Raw genomic sequence first — 20,998 nt, 5'->3', positions numbered from 1 at the left:
ATCTGCCAGGAAACTATGGGTGAACCTTCCTGGAGAAATGTGTGCCTCAACAGGAAAGGGGATCTCTTCCAGCATCTTAGGAGAGTGAGTCTGAAGCAGAACAGGGGTCAGAGGTCAAAGGAAAACGATTCTGAGTCTTAAGGTATTAGGAGGAGAGAAGCAAGATCAGGAGAGCTTTCTAAAAGGAGACAGGGAACCAGGAAGCCGAGCCCCAAGTGATGCATCATGACCTAGCAATGGTGAAAGGTAAGGCAGGCAGAAACGTTAGAGCAAAACAAAACAAAAATTTTAAATGCAGAATTAAAGGAGCTTTTCCCTTTTATATAAAAGTATTAAATCTCGGATAATGAAGTTTGAGGAAGTAAGCTAGGATGTAAAAATACTTTGAAATGGAAGCAACGTCGTCAAATGGCTTTTTTTAAAGGCTTTAAAAATAGATACTTTTTAAAAGAAGGAAATGAGTGTTGGGTAAGTAAGATGTCTGATGAAGGGACAGTGCGTACCTGTGATGTCCTAGTTATCCTCTATCTACGTGAGGAAGAATAAACTGGGCCTCTTACACTCCAGTTGCCCCCTAAAATGAGCAGCAGAGACGAGAAATTGTAATGGTAATGAAAATGTAAACAACAAGAAGTTGTGGAACTTATGGAGCCTCAGAGTCAAAAGTAAATCAAGAAAATTACCAATGTCCAACTAAGTACTTCTTCCTGATCCAATCGAATTTCCATGATCTACTCCATCTAGAACATTGTAATACATCACCTAGATCCGTTCTAATTCCAGATTCTGTGAGGTCTCTTTATACATTGGTGCTCAGAAAACAAATCCTCACTAAAAATAAAACTTACAATAAGAACCATTGGAAAATCTATATTAAAATGTAGGAAAGTAAGCTGGGGGAGGGTAGTTTGTTAAAACCTTCTGGAGAGGAATTTGTTTTTTAAAAAAAAGCCCCCCTTTTTTTTTTGAGATGGAATCTCGCTCTGTCACCCAGGCCGGAGTGCAGTAGCGGTATCTTAGCTCACTACAATCTGCCTCTCAGGTTCAAGTGATCCCCCTGCCTCAGCCTCCCAAGTAGCTGGGACTACAGGTGTACACCACCACATCCAGATAATTTTTGGATTTTTAGTAGAGATGGGGTTTTACCTTGTTGGCCAGGCTGGTCTCGAACTCCTGATCTCAAGTGATCTGCCTGCCTCAGCCTCCCAAAGTTCTGGGATTTCAGGTGTGAGCCACCACACCCGGCCAAACCCAAATCTTTAAAATGTGCCTGCTCTTTTTTTTTTGAGATGGAGTCTTGCTCTGTCACCCAGTGGTGTGACCTTAGCTCACTGCAACCTCTGCCTCCTGGGTTCAAGTGGTTCTCCTGCCTCAGCCTCCTGAATAGCTGGGACTACAGGCATGCGCTATCACATCTGGCTAATATTTTATAGTTTGAATGGAGACAGGGTTTCACCATGTTGGCCAGGATGGTCTCAAACTCCTGACCTCAGGTGATCCACCCACCTTGGCTTCCCAAAGTGCTGGGATTACAGACATGAGCCACTGCACCTAGCCTAAAATGTGCCTGTTCTTCTGTCCAGTGATTCTATTGAAAAAGAAAGCCTGTTTGCTCACATATACGCATATATACTGCAGAAAAGAACCAGCTATAGAAAAGCATTCAACAAAGCACTAGCTACAATTGCAAAAGAAATCACAAAATTTAAATACCCAGCAGTAAATGTTTACCTTCTTCAACACTGTAAAGTAAATCTACCACTTTTTTTTTTTTTTTTTTTTGAGTCAGAGTTTTGCTCTTGTTACCCAGGCTGGAGTGCAATGGCGCAATCTCGGCTCACCGCAACCTCTGCCTCCTGGGTTCAGGCGATTCTCCTGCCTCAGCCTCCTGAGTAGCTGGGATTACAGGCATGCGCCACCATGCCCAGCTAATTTTTTGTATTTTTAGTAGAGACGGGGTTAATCCCAGTACTTTGGGAGGCCGAGGCGGGTGGATCACGAGGTCAAGAAATTTACCATGTTTAAGCAAATAAAAAAGATTTTTTTGAATGATTAAATCAACAATTTTCAGCATGTTTACTACGTTTCTACTTTGTGCAGACATTGACCTAGGTGCTGGGACACAACAGTGACAAAACAAAGTACTTCCACTAATAAAGCTTATTCTCTTAAGGGGAAACCCACACAATATTTTTTAAAAAGGGGGCCTGGTAAAGAAGAGCCAAAGATTTCAAAGTTTCCGACCAAGTATCAGGAAGGATGGATTCACGTATATATTGTTGGGATGGGGGAAAATACAGATGGGGCAACCTTGTGGAAGAAGGGCTGAGTGGCCAGAGGCCTGCTTTGGGTTTACTGAGTTTCCCAAGCCTGTTGGCCATTCAAATTAGTGATTATCTGCAGGAGCTAGACACACGCAGCTGGAGAAAGGGCAAGACAGGTCCAAGTTGCAAAGGTACATATGAAAGTCACAAGCATCTAGATATTTGAAGCTTTGAGAGTGAAAGAAATCACACAGGTACGGTGGATAGAGTCACAAAAAATGAGGGGGAAACACGGGCCAGTATTTGGAGGCCAGAGAGATGAAGAAAATGCAGCAAAGAAAGGCAAGGAGTAGCCGCAATGTAGGAAGAGAGCCAGGGGAGGGTGGTGTCCCAGGAAGCAAGCAAGATAGGTGCTCGGAGGAGGAAGATCCCACCAACTGCACGGAATGCTCATGACAGGCGCAAGATGGAAGGAATGATTCTTGCCCATCAGACTAACAGAATCCTGGAGGCCTTGAAGATAGCTGTTTCATACCGCATGATCTCACTTAACTGTGGCCTCCAAAAAAGGTGATCTCAGAAGTGGACAGTGGAATGGGGACACCACAGGCTAGGGTGGGCTGGAAGTTGGGAATATACCAATCAAAGGATACAAAATTTCAGTTAGATGGGAAGAATAAGTTCAAGAGATCTACTGTACAACATGGTGACTACAGTTAATGATATATCGTATTCTTCAAAAATGTTGAGTGGATGTAAAGTGTTCCCAGCACAAAAATGGTAACTATGTGAGGTAACGCATATTTTAATTAGCTAGATGTACTCATTCTACAATGTAGTATATATACCTCAAAACATCCCATTGTACACGGTAAAGACATACAATTTTACCTCTCAATTTACAAAGAAAGTGAAAAAAAAAAACAGTATGAAAAGAGTCGTCTCAGTAGAATAGTTGAAATATAAGCCTATACGGAGTAAATTCAAGGCATACCAGCATATGGGGAGTATAAGAAAAGAGAAAAAGAGGCTTGTAGTTTTGGTCAATAAAGGTGTTTTTGTTTTGTTTTGACTGGGGTGAGAGAAATGATGACATGTTTAAATGCCAATGGAAAGGACAAAGAAACGAATGGTGTGGGCAAGAGACAAGAACGTGAGTGGACCAAGGGCACAGGGCAGCTTTCAGAGGAACAAGGAGACATCAGCAGAGTGTAAACATCACAGAAGGGAGACAGGATATGCAGACACAGGCTGGCTGGTACCTGTGAGGTCTCCCGATTGCTTGGGTTGATTTTTTTCAATGAAACAGGAAGCGGCCTCATTAGCTCAGAGTGAGGAGGAGGGCTTAAGCCTTTCGGATTTGAAGACAGAGGGGGATATGAAACAGCCTTAGAGAAAAGCAAAGTTACAGGGCAAGGATGATCTGACATCAGTGGTCACCAACTGAACGGAACTGCAGGGTCTTCCTCTTTTCCCATCCCTGGAGTGGGCACAAAGTTGAACTTCAGGCTTTTCAGGCTTGCCTAAGGAGGTTTATATGATGGGGTGGGTGAGTATTTAAGAGTACATGAAGGAGAGTGATTGTGAGTATAATGATGGGCTTGGAATTTTAGCTGGGTAAGGAAGAAAGGGACGACAGGAGGGGCATGGGAAAAAGTAAAAAAAAAAAGAGAGAGAGAGAGAGAGGACTGATGGATTATTTCACTTACTTTGAAGAACTGAGCCACCATTTTAGATATTTTGATCAATAGAGACATTGAGAGCATCTAGTCTGCTATACCACCAGAATGGGTAATTCCTTACATTGTTACTAGGTAATGTGGACTCCTTTACACAATATTTAAGGATATTATATATGTGTTACATGCTTATGTAATTTAGAAAATGCAAATAAGGCAAAAGAAAAGAAATCTTTACTCTCTTACTGGTTTTTACTATGTATTTGTATTTTATTTACAAATTTAGAACATTTCCCCACTTTGGGGTATCTTACCTTTTCTTTTAAACAATTCTGTGAGCATGTTATTTAAAGCAGTCTTCCATACTTTCATTTCTATAATCACTGCTGTGTGGTAATTGATCCCATGTATTCCATGCCTGCTCATGGTTGTGGGCCACTCATCCCACATATCTGTAACAGTCTCATTTGCACCTGTGGAGGCCATGGCTACCACACACCTAGGCGCAAGCCACTGACTCTCATAAGCCTTCTAATGCAGAAGTGCCTGAGCATTTACTTAAGAGAAACACAAAATGTTGTTAGAGACAGCTTTCTGTCCTTTCCTTCCTTTTCCATTACATTCAGGGCATTATACTCATGTTTGAAATTTTATACATAGGTAACTCATTTTATATATGAATTTCAGGAAAATTAAAGACATATAAAACATATGTAGTGACAAGATTTCAAGGGAGCAGTTAGTTGTCACGAGGACACAGAAATGCATTGAAACATTTACTACAGGGCAGGAATGCTAGATTGTCCTGAAATGTATAAGAGTGACTGATGCAAAAGATCACCATGCCACACGACTTTCAAAAGTGCCAACATTCATTATATTGAAAAACAAAGCAAAAAAAAAAAAAAGCTAATGATTAGCTGAGTCTAGAACCCAACTGCACTTTACAAGGTATTCCTAAAATCATCTTATGACATAACAAATTTTCCAGAAACAAGCCATCACATACACTGAGGGAAGATAACACTTGGTTTTGCTCAGAACTTTGCCAACAGTTGCTCACCATTTCAAAAGATGATGTCACCACTGACAGCTCTGCTGGAGACATCTGAGTTGCCAACACAACATTCCTGTATCAATCTCATTTTGTAGCTGTCAAGTTCAAAGTGACCCCACACATACATCAAGCATCTCTTTCACAAGTCTTCTAAAGCAGTATGCCTAAACATTTGCTTAATTAAACATACAATACTTTATTATATACTTCTTTCTGTTGTTTGTTTTTTGGATTTTTTTGTTGAGATGGAGTCTCGCTCTGACACCCAGGCAGGAGTACAGTGGTGTGATCTCGGCTCACTGCAACTTCCACCTCCTGGATTCAAGCGAGTCCCCTGGCTCAGCCTCCCGAGTAGCTGGGACTACAGGCACATGCCACCACGCCTGGCTAATTTTTTTTTGTATTTTTAGTAGATGAGGTTTCACCATGTTAGCCAGGATGGTCTCAATCTCCTCACCTTGTGATCCACCCGCCTTGGCCTCCCAAAGTGCTGGGATTATAGGCGTGAGCCACTGCGCCCGGCCCTTATATACTTCCTTCTTTTCATTTTCCATATACAGTTGGTGCGTTACTCTAATTTTGTTTAAAATTTTGTGTGTGGAGAGCACGTTATTATCTAAGAACTTTATTTTAAAAGAATAAAGGAGACACTGGAACATTCTAATTTAAACAATGAGAAGGTATTATCTGTATGTTCTAAATGATCCATTATAAACATTACATATTTGTATGGTTTCAAATTGTATAAAGGATACCAAAGAAACAACTAGAAAATATGGAACTACCAGTTCCAGCAGTATGGCAGATTAGATGCTCTCAGTATCTATTGATTGAAAAGTCCAAAATACTGGATGAAATGCCTTTCCCAATCCTTTTTAAATGAATCCCAGACTTGATATAAATGTGAGTGACAAGAAGAATACCCATAGAGCAAACTGAGAATACAGAAACCAAAAGAGTGGTAGAAGCTGACTTTTGCTGTAGATTCTAACTTTCCTTTTGACAACTACACGAAGGAACAGGGAAAAGGAGAGGAAGTCCAGGGCCTGCCAAAAGGGAGTAAGATATGAGACAAGCCCTCTCAGTTAAATAAAGGACCAAGAAGGTCATTTAAGAGCTTACAAACCCACTAAAAAGAAGAGAGAACTACCTGTCTTGAACTTGATATGCAGAGATAGGAGAAATTATTTAAGTGGCTTCTTTTAAGAAATAGCAACCAGAAGCTAACCATCGCCAGGGTATCTGGTCAAAATTAACACTTAATGGTGTGGTGTACACAACCTCAAAAAGATATTTCATTTAGAAGGGCCCCAGAGACCATCATCACCTAAACCCGCTAATCAATCTTAACTTCACTGTTGTGAGATGACCAAACACTATGCTCAATCTAATGGTATAAATTCACAGCATCGCCTATGAAGCACTCAGACCAAGTTAGTCACAAATGATAGGTAACAATCATCTCAAACTCAGTGGCCGAGGGCCACCAGCATGTATTGTGCTCACCAATGTAATTAAGGAATTTGGACAGTGTACAAAGGGAAGCTTTATCTGTGCACAATGTTTCTTCAGCCTCAGCTGTAGCTGATGGTCACAAGAAAGGCGGTGGGGCTAGACCCACCTGGAGGCTCTTCACTCAAATGGAGGATCACAGACCGTCCTCTGAACAAGGGCATGACTAAAATGTTGGGAACATGATTTACAACAACAAATGCAAAAATGTTTATCTTTAAGCCTGTGGATCTAACTTGCAATGTGCAGGAAATAGATGAGCAAGTTAAGCCACATCAAGGGAAAATAAGCAGATAAAGCCATTCCACAGGACAACTGACCCAGTTTTCTCAAGATGTCAAGGCACAAAATTGGGGGAGGGGAAACTGTCCTAAATAAAAAGGCTTCAAAACCAAATCAAGGTAATGATCTTGTTTAAATTTTGCTTAAAACCCATGAACTAGAAGGGTATTCTGAAGGCAAATGGGGCTACCTGAACATGGCTAGGTTGGTGGACAAATGGAATTATATTTAATTTAATAAGATATGGCCACAGGCCAGGGACGGTGGCTCCTACCTGTAATCCCAGTACTTTGGGAGCCTGAGGCTGGTTTATCTCCCGAAGTCAAGAGTTCAAGACCAGCCTGACCAACATGGTGAAATCCTGTCTCTACTAAAAATACAAAAATTAGCCAAGAGCATGGTGGCAGGTGCCTATGATCCCAGCTACTCGGGGGGCTGAGGTAGGAGAATCACTTGAACCCGGGAGGCAGAGGTTGCAGTGAGCCGAGACTGCATCACTGCACTCCAGACAAAGTCTGTCTCAAAATAAAAAATAAAATAAGATATAAAAATAAAGTTTAAAAATTATATGAAATGGACAAATATTCCTATACATAGGAATATATACATATGTCAATATGCAAGAAGAAATTTATAACCTGAATATGCCTATATTCACAAAAGAAATAAAATCAAAAATTTTAAATGGCTGGGCACAGTAGTTCATGCCTTTAATCCCAGAACTCTGAGAGGCCAAGGTAGGAGGATCACTTGAGGCGAACAGTTTGAGACCAGCCTAAGCAACAGAGCAAGACCTTGTCTCTACTAAAAAAATTTAAAAATCAGGGGTAAGACAAAAGGTAAAAATCAAGAGCTATACAATCTTTTGTAGCTTTATAAACATTTTTACCAAACATTCAGAGAACGGGTAACAACACTACAAACTCTTTTAGTAAATTTAAAAAGGGACTCTTTGTTTTTTGTTGTTGTTTTTTTTTCAGACAGTCTTGCTGTGTCAACCAGGCCCAGTGCAGTAGCGTGACCTTGGCTGACAAGCAACCTCCGCCTCCAAGGTTCAAGCAATTCTCCCAAGTAGCTGGGATTACAGATGTGAGCCACCATGACCAGCTAATTATTTTTTTTAGCAGAGATGGGTTTCACCAAGTTGGCCAGGCTGGTTTTGAACTCCTCACCTCAGGTGATCTGCCCTCCCAAAGTGCTGGGATTATAGGTGTGAGCCACCATGCCTAGCCTCTAACTACAGTTCAATCTCATTTACTAACTTCCTTTTTTTTTTGGGAGAAGGAGTCTTGCTCTGTCTCCCAGGCTGGAGTGCAATAGAGTGATCTCGCCTCACTGCAACCTCTGCCTCCTGGGTTCAAGCAATTCTCTGCTTCAGCCTCCCAGGTAGCTGAGATTAGTGGTGCCCGTCAACTCACCTGGCTAATTTTTTTGTATTTTTAGTAGAGACAGGGTTTCACCATATTGGTCAGGCTGGTCTTGAACTCTTGACCTTGTGATCCACCCCCTAGGCCTCCCAAAGTGCTGGGCTCACACCCGGCCATGAATTTCTGATTCAAGAAATCTAAAACAAATATTAGTAAACTGAATCCAGTAATGAATAAAAAAGATAATATATCATGAGGCTAGGTTTATTACAGAATACAAGTTTCATATGATACTTAAAAGATAAAACAAAGTGATCATCTTAGTACATACAAAAAAGAAGATAAAATTCAGTATCCACTCATGAAAAAAATCTCTTTGCAAACTAGAAAATGGAACTTCCTTAGTCCAATACTGGACAGCTACAAAAAAAGAGGGAAGGAAAAAAGAAAGAAAAGAAAGAGTAAACGTCATATTTAATGATGGAATGCTGGAAGCCTTCATTTAATCAGGGACAACACAGTGACCGCCAGCCCTTTCAAAGAATGCATATGGAGGCGCCAGTTGCAACAAGCCAAAAAAGTGGGAAGGCAGTGATATTTAAGTTTTATTTTAATGAAGAAACCTGAGATTTCACAAATGACTAGCATTGGCAGAATTAACAAGAATTTAAAAGGTGGCTGGACACATACAAAATTAATATACAAAGTCTGTTACATCTGTATATACCAGTAACAATGAGAAAATGTAATTTTTTAAAGGATACAATTTACAATAGCAACAAAAAAATAAGGTATATAGGAATAAGCCGAACAAAAAGCAATGGAGCAGCTCTTTTTCAAGAATATTATAAAAGAAAGTAAAAAGTACCTAAACAAATGGAGAGATGGAAAGCAATCCCGAGCAGGAGAAGCAGGGATAGTGGAGGGGAAATGAAGGCAAGCAAAGGAAAAGCAGGCAGAAGTGCAGGTGGACTGCAGGCTTTCCACAGTACAGCAACAGCGCCTGAAACAACAGGCGCACCCTTGCTGATGACAAAAACGACAAAACATCCCCACTTCCTCTTCTAAGTGGCTGGCGCTTCTTTACCAATTGACAAGCCTGTCCTACTTCAATCCTCCTGTCTCCCAGATAAAAATTAAAATACCCAATCACCAAAGTACCCCCAACTTCTTGAGAGCAGTCAGTTGAAGACCACCCCTCATGATCCCACTCCCTCTTAGAATCATCTAACACACACCCTAACCCTATCACAGCCCCACCTCCCGCTTTCCACACTGCTCCTGGGTGCTTCGGGACTGCATCCTCCCTGGCCTGCAGCCACCCGAGCTAAACAAACCCATCTTTTTAGCACAGGGATATTCCTGGTCTCTGGTCAGTAGGCTCCAAAAAGGTAAAAGCTATTCAAGTAAAATACCTCTGTGTGCCTCATCATTATTCTTTTCTTACTACCCTGCTTCACAGAATAAAAAGATATAATGAAAGAAAAGATCCCATTATAACAATCACAAAAGATAAAATTCTTAGAAAATAGCATAGTAAAAAAGAAAAGATTATATGAAAAAATAAGCACATACAAACAGCAAAAGGAAAAAGAAAAACACCAACTGAAAAGAAGGATAATGAGGATATACTACCGCTATCAGATACCAAAAGATAATAGAGAAGCAGTACAGTACTATCACATTAATAGAGAATGAGTGGAAAATAACGGAAATCCCAAAAGAATCCCAAATACCATATACCAAAGGAAATTCAGTGAATGAGTCTAGTGGCATCTCCTATTGACGGGGGAAAGACCGTTGCAATGGTTAATTTTACACGTGATCTTGGAAGGTACTAAAAATGAAATGAATGATCTCAACTGGAGACTCTGAGAGTAACAGATTGTCCTCCATAATGTAGGTGGGCCTTATCCAGTTAGTTTGAAGGCCTCACTAGGATCAAAAGACCAGCCCCACCTGAGCAAGAAGGAATTCTTCAGCAAGGTGCCTTTGACTTCACTGGATCTCGGGCTCACCACCTGCCAGCCCACACTGCAGTTTCAGAAACGCAAAGTTCCATACACATATGAGCCAATTCCTTATAACAAATCTGTGTGTGTGTGTGTGTGTGTGTGTGTCTGTACGAGTGCACGTAAGCACGACTGATTCTATTATTTTATTCTATTCTATTGATTCCAGTCCTCGGGAGTTAATAACTCATATTAACAGACAAAGGCCCAGACAAAGGCCAGTCTCCTTAATATACAAAGGGGTTTTTAAACAATTTTTAAAGACCAGCAACTGAAGAGAAAAAATTCAAAATAAAAATATATAAATTTACATTTCAGGAAAAAGGAAACATAAATGCTTTTAAATACACAAGATGACACTTAACATTACTCATAACAAGATAAATGTAAATTAAAACTATATTACAGATAAGTATGAGTATCCCTCATCTGAAATGCTTAGAAACAGATTTATTTCAGATTTGGGGATATTTGCATATATGTAATGAGATATCTTAGAGATGGAACCCAAGACTAAACATGAAATTTATTTATGTTTCAAGTGTGCCTTACATATATGGCCTGAAGGCAATTTTATACAATATTTTTTAAAATAACTGTGTGACTGAAACAATATTTTATGTGTGTTTTGACTGACCTATCACATGAGGTCAAGTATGGAATCTTCCACTTATGGTGTCATGTTGGCACCCAAAAAGTGTCAGATTTTGGAGTATTTCAGATTTCAGACATTGCGATTTAGGATACTCAGTCTGTACCAGATTGGCAAAAATCCACAAGTTTTGTAAAACCACACTACTGGCACATATGTAGGAAGAGTCCTGTCATGTGCAGATGGGAGTGTGAATTGGCTGCAGCCCGCAATACCCACTGGGATTGCAAATGCATGCACCCTTTGCCCAGCATTGTGGCTTCCAGAATTTATCCTGCAGTCATTACTGCCTGCTTATGAAAGGACACATACACAAAGTTTATCATGGCATCATTGTTTCAATTCAAATAACTGGAACTAATCTAAATGTCCATCAAAAAGAACTGGTTAAATATATTATGGTATGTCCATAAAATGTAATGAAGCTATAAAAATGAATGAGGAATTGCTGTATGTGCTCCTTTGGAAAGATGTCCAGAAAATATGTTTAAGTGGGTAAAAGAAGGGGATGAGAAAAAAAAATGGAAGAAGGCATATAGTATATTATACTATATATACCATCATTTGTGTAAAAATAGGGTAAAAACTAAAATACAGTATTGTGCTTCCTGATATAAAGAAACTCCAGAAAATCATACAATAAACTATATATACATGGTTATCCAGTCAAGAACCGGGGTGGTGATGTGGACAGAGGGAACTAAAATGGGAAGAGACTTCTTGGAATCCCTTCCTTGTACTTTTTACGTTTTGAAACAAATGAACATATTGATTAGTCAAAACATTAAACATATGAAAAATGTGGAAGATACAAAGTGCGGTATTTTGACGAAAACTTAAAATTACTATCTGTATCAGTTGCATTAACAAGACACCAAGTATGACTAATACTTGCTAATGACAGCCTTATACAAAATCAAGAGATGATGTAAACTACATTAGAAAACAAAAGGAAAAGACTTCATAAAGAAATGTTCGGGTCATTATGAAATATTAGCTGGTGGCATGGTGGCTCAAGCCTGTAATCCCAGCACTTTGGGATGCCAAGGTAGGTGGCTCACAAGGTCAGGAGTTCAAGACCAGCCTGGCCAATATGGTGAAACCCGATCTCTACTAAAAATACAAAAATTAGCTGAGTGTGGTGGCATACACCTATAGTCCCAATTCTTTGGGAGGCTGAGGCAGGAGAATCACTTGAATCTCGGAGGCAGAGGCTGCAGTGAGCCGAGATCCTGCCACTACACTCCAGCCTGGGTGACAGAGCAAGACTCTGTCTCAAAAAAAGAAAATAGAAAAAAAGAAAATAATTATTGCTGATTAAACTAAATATGGTTGAGATTCTGAAGTTTGGAAAGGTATAGGAATTCAGTGTTACTTGTTAAGATTTGGCATGATTTTGGTAATATTTTAATGGTAATTTTTACTTTGTTTCAGGATACGTTTGGGGGAATTATTTGGGTTTTGGAGGTGCTAAATATATTTATAATGCCAGGTTATCATTTTTTTTTTTTTTTTTTTTTTTTTAGAAACTCTCCAAATCTATCTCACCATCTAACTCCCTAAAATCCAGGACTGTTTCCATCAAAGCAGACCACCTCATTAGGCCGCCTAAATGTGTCCAACTTTCACCTCTCTGTCCCACAATGAAGAGAACGCACACATTTTATGGCTAGGGAATATGTACCCATGAAAAAATGTCCAGTGTATTCTGTGCAATGTTTGGTTTGATTCAGAATATACAAAAATTACTACAATTACATTAAAGTCATTGTTATATAGTATTTACCATATAATTTATTATATTCAAATCAATAAAATGATTGTAATAATCAAAGAACAAGATAGCCTGAAAACTAAGCACGTTAAAACAGTATTCATTAAAATAAGATTTTACCTGTAATATGCTTTAAATATTTAAATATGAAAGGTATTAAATAACTAATTGCCATGTGCTGGAAGGTATTAAATAACTAATTGCCATGTGCTGTGAATAGTTTTTAAAGGAATAAATTTTGAGCTTGGTCTTGAAGAAAATGACAGGCATTCAGAATCCTTAATCAAATTGGTTTTATGATCAGAGATTCATTCAGCACACTACAGTCAAATGAGTAATATAATTTCTCTATTGAGTCCTTAAATTTTGATGACATGACAAAACACTGTGTCTACAGATAAGTTCAATAAGGCTCTGAGCTCCTTGAAAGAGCATGTAACTTTATCAAAACTCCGGATACCAGCCTCTCTCATCTAAAAAGAAATTATGTTAAAGTGTTTTAAAATTTTCACGCACTTTAATAATATGCTTGACCAGAGAACTATGAAATGATATACATTTCTACTGCTACAAACCTCATATATGTTACCACAATTTTTTTTTTTTTTTTTTTTTTTAAGATGGAGTCTCGGTCAGTCACCAGGCTGGAGTACAGTGGCACGATCTTGGCTCACTGCAACCTCCGCCTCCTGGGTTCAAGCTTTTTAAAACATATATGTAAAAAACAAGATTGTACTGGATCTCGAATCCTAGCTGTTGTTTTAACATGTTTTGCTTAAAGCCATAAACTCTCTTTAGAATTCTTTGGTAAGTCATATGAAAATAGACTTACTAAAAACATTTTAGAAACCAAGAAAATATTTTAGACCAGCCAAACTGATTAAAATTAAGCTCCATTAATTCATTTATTTTGCTTAATATCCACGATCTATTCAAGCCAAAGAGGTCCTTTAAAGAGGAAAAAGTCGACGTCACATGTGTTCATCTTCTCTTGCCACCTCCACCACACAGAAGGAAGAAAATATTAAAATGGAAAATTATATTTTGATGCTTATGACTGGAAGTGCTATGAATGTTTTATTGGGATTCAGAGTAAGAGTCCCTCACTCACTACTCCTTTTCCTGTCACTCATGAGTTACAGTCTCTAAAATATAAGGAAACTAAATCATTTTATCAAATAACATATATACTGTTTTTCTGCAGCCTGTAAGCTGAAATATATAACCCAATAATCTAAAGGAATATTTAATGAGACTAATTTAAACTACAAACTGCTTAATATATTTAAAGTACATGATTCCAATTAGTATTTTAATATATTGCAACTGAAGTGAATATCTACTTATAAGCTAGTACACAGTCAAAGGCAACAGTGTGTTCACACAGTAGCATTTACCACTAAAACAAAACAAAGGTCAAGATAAAAATGCCACGCCTGTGCCAACCAGCACGATGAAATGACTGATCAAATCCTCCTGAATAATTAACAAAGTGGCAGAGCACTTTCTTGAAAGGTTCAGAACAGAAATGACAAAGAACAAGCAATGACTGACACTTGCTTCGGCCACTAACCAGTATTGCGAGCAGCTAGTAAACGAGTCATTCTTCTCACCCTCCAATCTCAAAAGGGGAAAAGACAGAGAGAGGGTTGGAGTTAGATTAGGTTACAGGTGTGCATTTCTCAAAACTAACTTTTTTTCCACTGAGGACATAATTTTTAACAAGGGACAGGAAGATGTTTCAGAGCCGGGCCTGCCTTGGAGGAGAAAACAGGACCCCGCGGGACAGTGCGCCGTGCTCACCTGCTGCGGCTGGTACCTCTGCTGGGACTGGGACGGCAGATACTGCGCCTGGGGCGGGAGGTGCGGGGGCTGCGGCTGCTGGCTGTAATATGGCTGTTGGCCCTGTTGGCAGTAACCACTCACACCTTGCTGTCCATACTGAGGTGGCATCTGTCAAAAAGTCAAGCAAAGCAAATGAGAAAGTCAAAATGTGCAATTAAATGAAATCAAATATGGTTTCAATTCAGCAACATGAAGGGGGTTCTCAGCTAAGCAACTGAACTCAGTATTTTTAATCCTCTCTTCATTAGACAAATTGGCATGCTGCTTTCTATTCACATGCTATCAATGAAGTCAGAAGGCAATCTGACTTTGCCTTTAAAAACCATCATATTCTATCAGATATAAACTACTGATATATCAAAGATGAAGGGGGGGAGGAAGTACTTAATAGTGACATTTTAAAATAGCGTCTGCTTAAAAAGAGAAGCATCACATTACATCTATTCCCACGCAACAGTGACAATTAAAATGAACTCAAACAGTCCAAGTTAACTCACTAATATTTTATGAGAAGCTTGTGGTTTGTGTGCTTTATTATGGTGTATGTTTGTTTCTAAGTTCAGAACAAAAGAGTCAGAATATACCAACTGCATTTACGGCAGATGTACGCGTTACATTACTAATTCTATTTACCATTTTTGCTAAGGATGCCATTTTCTTAGTTGATAAAGCAGGTAACAATGTAACACAAGATGTACCACAGTATAAATACCAGAGGTATAGACAAAAATGGCCTCAATCAATCTTCTCCATCTCTAATTTACATAAGCCTAAAAATGCCTGAAAGCGTTGTTCAGAGGAAAATCTTTCCTCATGCAATAAATATACCATGGATAGGACCTTAAATTTTTTTAAATGAGAAATCGATTGCCTTTTTCTATAATTTCAAGAGAGAGCAGGAAAGGAAAAGAAAAACAAGATATCAGGACAGCAACAGGCATTCTATAGACAAGAAAGGCAAAGTCTTTTCGTTTAACACCACAATATGGTCCCCTGGAGAACTTCAAGAACTTGAGCCCCAACAGCACACACACTTCAGAAATTCATGAGGAGTACCAGGTACACACTCAAAACCCAAATCTGCTGCAGAAACACTGAATGAGGAAAAAGATGAAATGGTAAAGATGTAAAGAGTAAAACATTTAGCCTCTAACAAAAATCAGCGCAGTAATTCCTAACATATACAATGGTAAAAGGGGAAAAATGAAAATGTTCAAGTTCCTATTTCTTTCAATCCAATCCAGATTATTTTCAAGACCCACCAAAGAGGATGAGAATAAATGTGACCACAATGGCTCACAGTGCCTCTCATCACACAGAGTCTAAGTTGCTGGAGCAGCAAAGTCTGCATTGAAAGCCATTTAACAGCACAGTTGAATTTTTTGCTTTTATTTATTTTACAGCTTGATATCTCATAATGAATGTATGTCCCTGCCATAAGCCAAGCCAACGAATTTCCATAAAATACAACTCCACATGCTAGAATACCATATACCACTACAACACACATCCTCCCGTTCAACACCCATATGTTTGATTTGATATCTAATACTATATTTCACACAAGCATCTTTGCAGTTTGATTTGAAGCAGTTAGGATAACACTTCTGCCAGTGTTAAAATGACTGTAAAGCTCAGTCAACACAGCCAGCAACTCCCCTATGAATTGCGCTTTAATATGTTGACTTTCTGGTTACAGAAACCCTCACACACAATATGGAAGTGTTGTTTGGGGAAGGGGCGCTGTTTTCTAAGCAAGACAACAGGACAGATTGCAGGAACCTACTAACGCTAGAGCAGCCACAAAACAACTCGAATATTTTACTACCTAGTCCAGCTCCAGAAAGTTTGGGCACAGGGTGTGGGGCAAGGAGGACAGGTGGGCGCAGAGGAAATCTTCAGTGGAGCAACCGCTACAGAACTGAGCAAACTAGAGAGGAGACCACCCCAAACATCTGCCTGGGTACCCTCAAATATGGTCCTCCACAATTAAAACCAATATGCTGTCCTTTTAGACACACAGCTCATTCATCCATTTAGGACCAACTTCACCGGCACCCCACCTGCTGTGAGCCTGGGCTGAGGAAACCTTTAACAGCACAGAGGGCCCAGTGCCAACCAACTGGACCCAGTCAGCTGTCCTTCAGTGGGAGCCATGACGGGATAGATTCCTCAGCTCTAGTTTACCCAAAGAATCTTTGGGTTCCAAATACATGGGCTCTAAGTCCAATTCCCATTGCACATGAGTTGTGTGAATATGATCAATCACATGACTCCACCTTACATCTTCAACTGTCTAACAGTACTGCTTTCCTAAGTCATACAGACACTGTGCCCAGTCCCACCTGGAAGTTTATACAGGTGCCATTTTGACTCATTAAGCTACAAGTTGTAGTGTGCTCTGTAAAATATTATTTCTTAAGTATTACCTTTAAAACCCAATTGTTCAATAGAATACCGAAGCTGACTGGTGCTGTAGTCTAATGCTTTATTTTTTTGAGACAGAGTTTCACTCTTGTTGCCCAGGATGGAGTGCAATGGTGTGATCTCAACTCACCACAATCTCTACCTCCCGGGTTCAAGCCATTCTCCTGCCTCAGCCCTCCGAGTAGCTGGGATTACAGGCATGCGCCACCATGCCCTGCTAATTTTGTAGTTTTAGTAGAGACGGGGTTTCTCCATGCTGGTCAGGCTGGTCTCAAACTCCCAATATCAGGTGATCTACCTGCCTCGCCCTCCCAAAGTGTTGGGATTACAGGTGTGAGCCACTGCGCCCGTCCTAAAGTCTAATTCTTTACTGATCATTATTGTTTTTGTGTTAATGCATTCAGATGCAAGGCTCTCAAAGATCTACTATATGCTGTTCAGACTTTTGAAACTAATAGTATTATGAAACACAAGTCCACAGGCTGCCCCACAAGCAGCCCCCACAAGCAGAAGGCCTCATGGAAGGCCCCAGAGCCTTCTGCTGCTGCTGACCACAGGTCCTGAGTTTTGGTGTGTGAACAGCTGTCCCTGTCCTCACAGGTCATCAGGGCATTCCGACAGCACTCACCACTCAAGCTCACTCCCCACCCAAACCCAGTTAGGCTTCTAATGTGCTGAGGACCAAGACACCCACACCCACTGCCCACATAATGAGGGCCCAGAGGACTGATCCATGAGGAAAGCACATGAGCTTCACTATCCCAACGTTTGCAAGGCCTATTCTGGCTGCTGAGAGTTTTAAAATCTTTTAGTTCTTAACCACATGCAGGATAACTAATATCACCAGACCATTGCATGCAAGTGACATGCAATCAACAGTTACTGAGTGCCAGCCGGCAGGTGCTGGGAACTTGGGACAGAGCTGGTAGCTCAGGTGGCCCCCTTCCCTCCTCAGCCTGACCTCAACCACGGTCCTTCTAGTGCCCTGACCAACCTGTTCTTACCATGGGGAAGGCTGATTTCGTTGCGTAGTGAAACACTTAACTAGGTGTTCACATGTTTACTGTCTGTCCTCATCACTAGAATACAAGATCCTGGAAGAGGATCTCACCATCAACAAACATCTGCTGAATGATGAATACTGTTCAATGATTACTAAAGCAAGCTATTATTACATGAAACATTTCAATGAATCAAGGAACACATTATAATATGGAAATCTCCTAAACCACCCAAATCTGACACACATGTTCAGCTTCATCTACAGCCACTGAACAGTACAGTAACAGCATAGTGTCCTTGGCCATAAACCACTGGCCCACACAAGTCCTGACGGTCCAGCATGTACTCTGCGCCTTCAGCACAGTTCAAATAATATATATTTTTAAAAACTGTGAAACTGGACTAAATGGAGATAGCACAAAACAAACAAACAAAAACCCTCAGATCAGAATGTTTCCATTTGTTATTTAAAAGTAAGAACCTGGCTGAGCTCAGTGGCTCACGCCTGTAATGCCAGCACTTCGAGAGGTCAAGGAAGGCAGATCACCTGAGGTCAGTAGTTTGAAATCAGCCTAGGCAACATGGTGAAACCCCATGTCTACTAAAAATACAAAAATTAGCCAGGTGTGGTGGCACGCACCTGTAATCCCAGCTACTTGGGAGGCTGAGGCAGGAAAACCGTTTGAACCTGGGAGGCGGAGGTTGCAGTGAGCCAAGACTGCACCATTGCACTCCAGTCTGGGTGACAGAGCAAGACTCCATCTCAAATAATAATAATAACAATAATGAAGAAGAAAGAGAAGGAGGAGGAGAAGGAGGAGGAGGGGGGAGGAGGGGGGGAGGAGGATGTTTCACTCATTTCTAAATAAAGAACTTTAAGACATGAACACACACAACAAAAAATTTGTAGCTAAAAAGGATTCACTTAAAGTATCGATTTTAGGAAATTACCCCAATAAAGGACACAAGTATTACCCTTCACATTTCTGTATCATGTTACATGTACAGGGTCAGGATACATTTTTCATTTCACCATACCTTGAACTTTTTGCTTATTTTCCAAAATTAATAAAATGTTCAACGTTAATCCTCTCTCCCCTTTTCCTTCTAACGAAGTTTTAGAGAGCAGTTTCCTACTAGGTTTAAAGGTACACTGACCCCATGACCCAGCCATGCACCTTGTAAGTATATACCCATGAAACACACATGTTCCAGGAAGGACAGTCAATGCAGTCCTGTCTAATACAATTGATAGAAGAGGACAAAATCTAACTCTAGGACAGAAGGTAAATGGGAAAAGTTAAAGGCACACAATTAAATCTATATAGTAGTTAAAAAGGAAGACGTAAGACACCACATATCAAAATGGTTCAAACCTAAAAAACATAATGTTGAGTTTAAAAAGAAAGCAACAAAAAGTTAATGCAGTATCACACCATTTGTATAAAATTTTAAAACACAAGATATTAGCATATACTTTTTTTTGGGGGGGGGGGACGGAATCTTACACTGTTGCCTAGGTTGTAGTGCAATGATACAATCTTGGCTCACTGCAATCTCTGCCTCCTGGGTTCAAGCAATTCTACTGCCTCAGTCTCCTCAGTAGCTGGGACTACAGGTGTTCGCTACCATGCCCAGCTAATTTTTTTGTACTTTTAGTAGAGACGGGGTTTCACCATGTTGGCCAGGATGGTCTTGATCTACTGACCTCGTGATCCACCCGCCTCGGCCTCCCAAAGTGCTGAGATTACAGGCTTGAGCCACCGCACCCGGCCAGCGTATACTGTTTATAAACACACATATAGCAAAAGTACAAAAACATGCATTGAAAAGGAATGGGGATGATGGGAGTGGCTTCAGCCTTGCTTTGTTCCTTTATAATAAGAAAGATGTGAAGCAAATAGGGTAAAATGTTAACACCTGAATATACACTATGTGTAATCACACAAGCGTCTCTGTTATATCTGCTTCTGTACTTTTCTGTATGCCTAAATTATTTCACAATTTTCCCACTCCACCATATTTTGCTTCCACCCCATTTGACCTCCTCCCAAAAAGAGGCAGCCTGGGAAGACCAAGCACACACACAGCGCAGGAGGAGACACCCCAGGAGGTGTCCTTCCACAAAAAGAGACTCAGCTCAGAGGCCACGTCCCTGACTACAAGACCAGTTGCCCCAACCACTCCCAGGCCTTTCACCTAGGATGCTCTAGGCCATAGCTCTTCTGACTTCTGGTGTCTGAGCAGCTGTCCCGCTCCTCACAAGCCACGAGAGCATTCATGACAGGACCAGTCGGAAGCCTTCATTATGGTCTCCTCCCACGGGAAGGAAGTGTCCTGCAGGTTGGGGAACCTCTAACAGACCAGAACTTTATGCCAGCATTTCCCTATGGAAACTAATGGTCACTGACTTCCCTATGGATCCTACGAGCAACACTGATTCTATAGAATATTGCACAGAAATGAGTTCTACAAAAAGTATGAGAAATAAATATACTGTAAAAAGAAAACATACCACATTAGCACATTAAAGGATATGTGAAATCCCTTAAAAAGTTAGGAAAGCTGTCCACCTTTACATCCAAGATTTCTCACTTGTTTGACCACTGAACACTGCCACACCACTGGTCTGTCCACTGCACAGGGGAGGCCTGTGCTGATTTATTCAGCATGCCTGGCCAGTCCTAAGAGCTCAGTGAATGCCTGCTGACTGAACCTCCTAGAATCACACACCACTGTCAATGGAAACAGTAAGAGCTGCTGCCTTGAGCTAAATTATAGTTCAGTCCAGTTCTGTATCTAGGAAAGCACAGAAAGACACTGGAACAGATATTAGAACCTCCTTGATGTGAGCTTTGAAGTTCTGATACTAAAACAGACCCCAGTTTCTATTATGGATCTGGTATCTGCACAGCTCAATCTCTTATGTTACATTATCAGTTTGTCTCTCCTTTTGGAGGAAAACATCTATGAAGAAAAGAGAGACTTGGCATTGTCCTAAACTTAACAGTGACATATTGAATGTGGTGAAACTCCCCACTGCTGAATTCTCACATGCTACTTCTGTACTATGTGATGGAATGAGCACCTTTCTCCTTATCTTCAATGTCTAAAGACCTCTTATT

At 40.3% G+C, this 20,998-nt stretch overlaps 1 protein-coding gene across 13 annotated transcripts in view; it reads right to left on the bottom strand.

Moving 5' to 3' along the window:
- The window catches only part of ARID1B (AT-rich interaction domain 1B), a 437,005-nt gene that overhangs the window by 297,305 nt on the left and 118,702 nt on the right, over nucleotides 1-20,998 (bottom strand). For all 13 annotated transcript variants that reach the window (XR_013534646.1, XM_035297021.3, XM_035297024.3 and 10 more), the window contains exon 3: nucleotides 14,403-14,552. Coding sequence is in view for 12 of the 13 variants with exons in the window: in XM_035297021.3 (XP_035152912.2) it covers nucleotides 14,403-14,552 (150 nt within the window). In the remaining variant the exon portion in view is untranslated. The remainder of the gene's footprint in view (nucleotides 1-14,402; nucleotides 14,553-20,998) is intronic.

This window comes from Callithrix jacchus, chromosome 4 (assembly GCF_049354715.1).
Source record: "Callithrix jacchus isolate 240 chromosome 4, calJac240_pri, whole genome shotgun sequence".
In the NCBI taxonomy this organism is placed as follows: Eukaryota; Metazoa; Chordata; class Mammalia; order Primates; family Cebidae; genus Callithrix; species Callithrix jacchus.
Note: the sequence above shows the minus strand (reverse complement) of the source record. Positions and strands in the feature narration are given on the sequence as shown.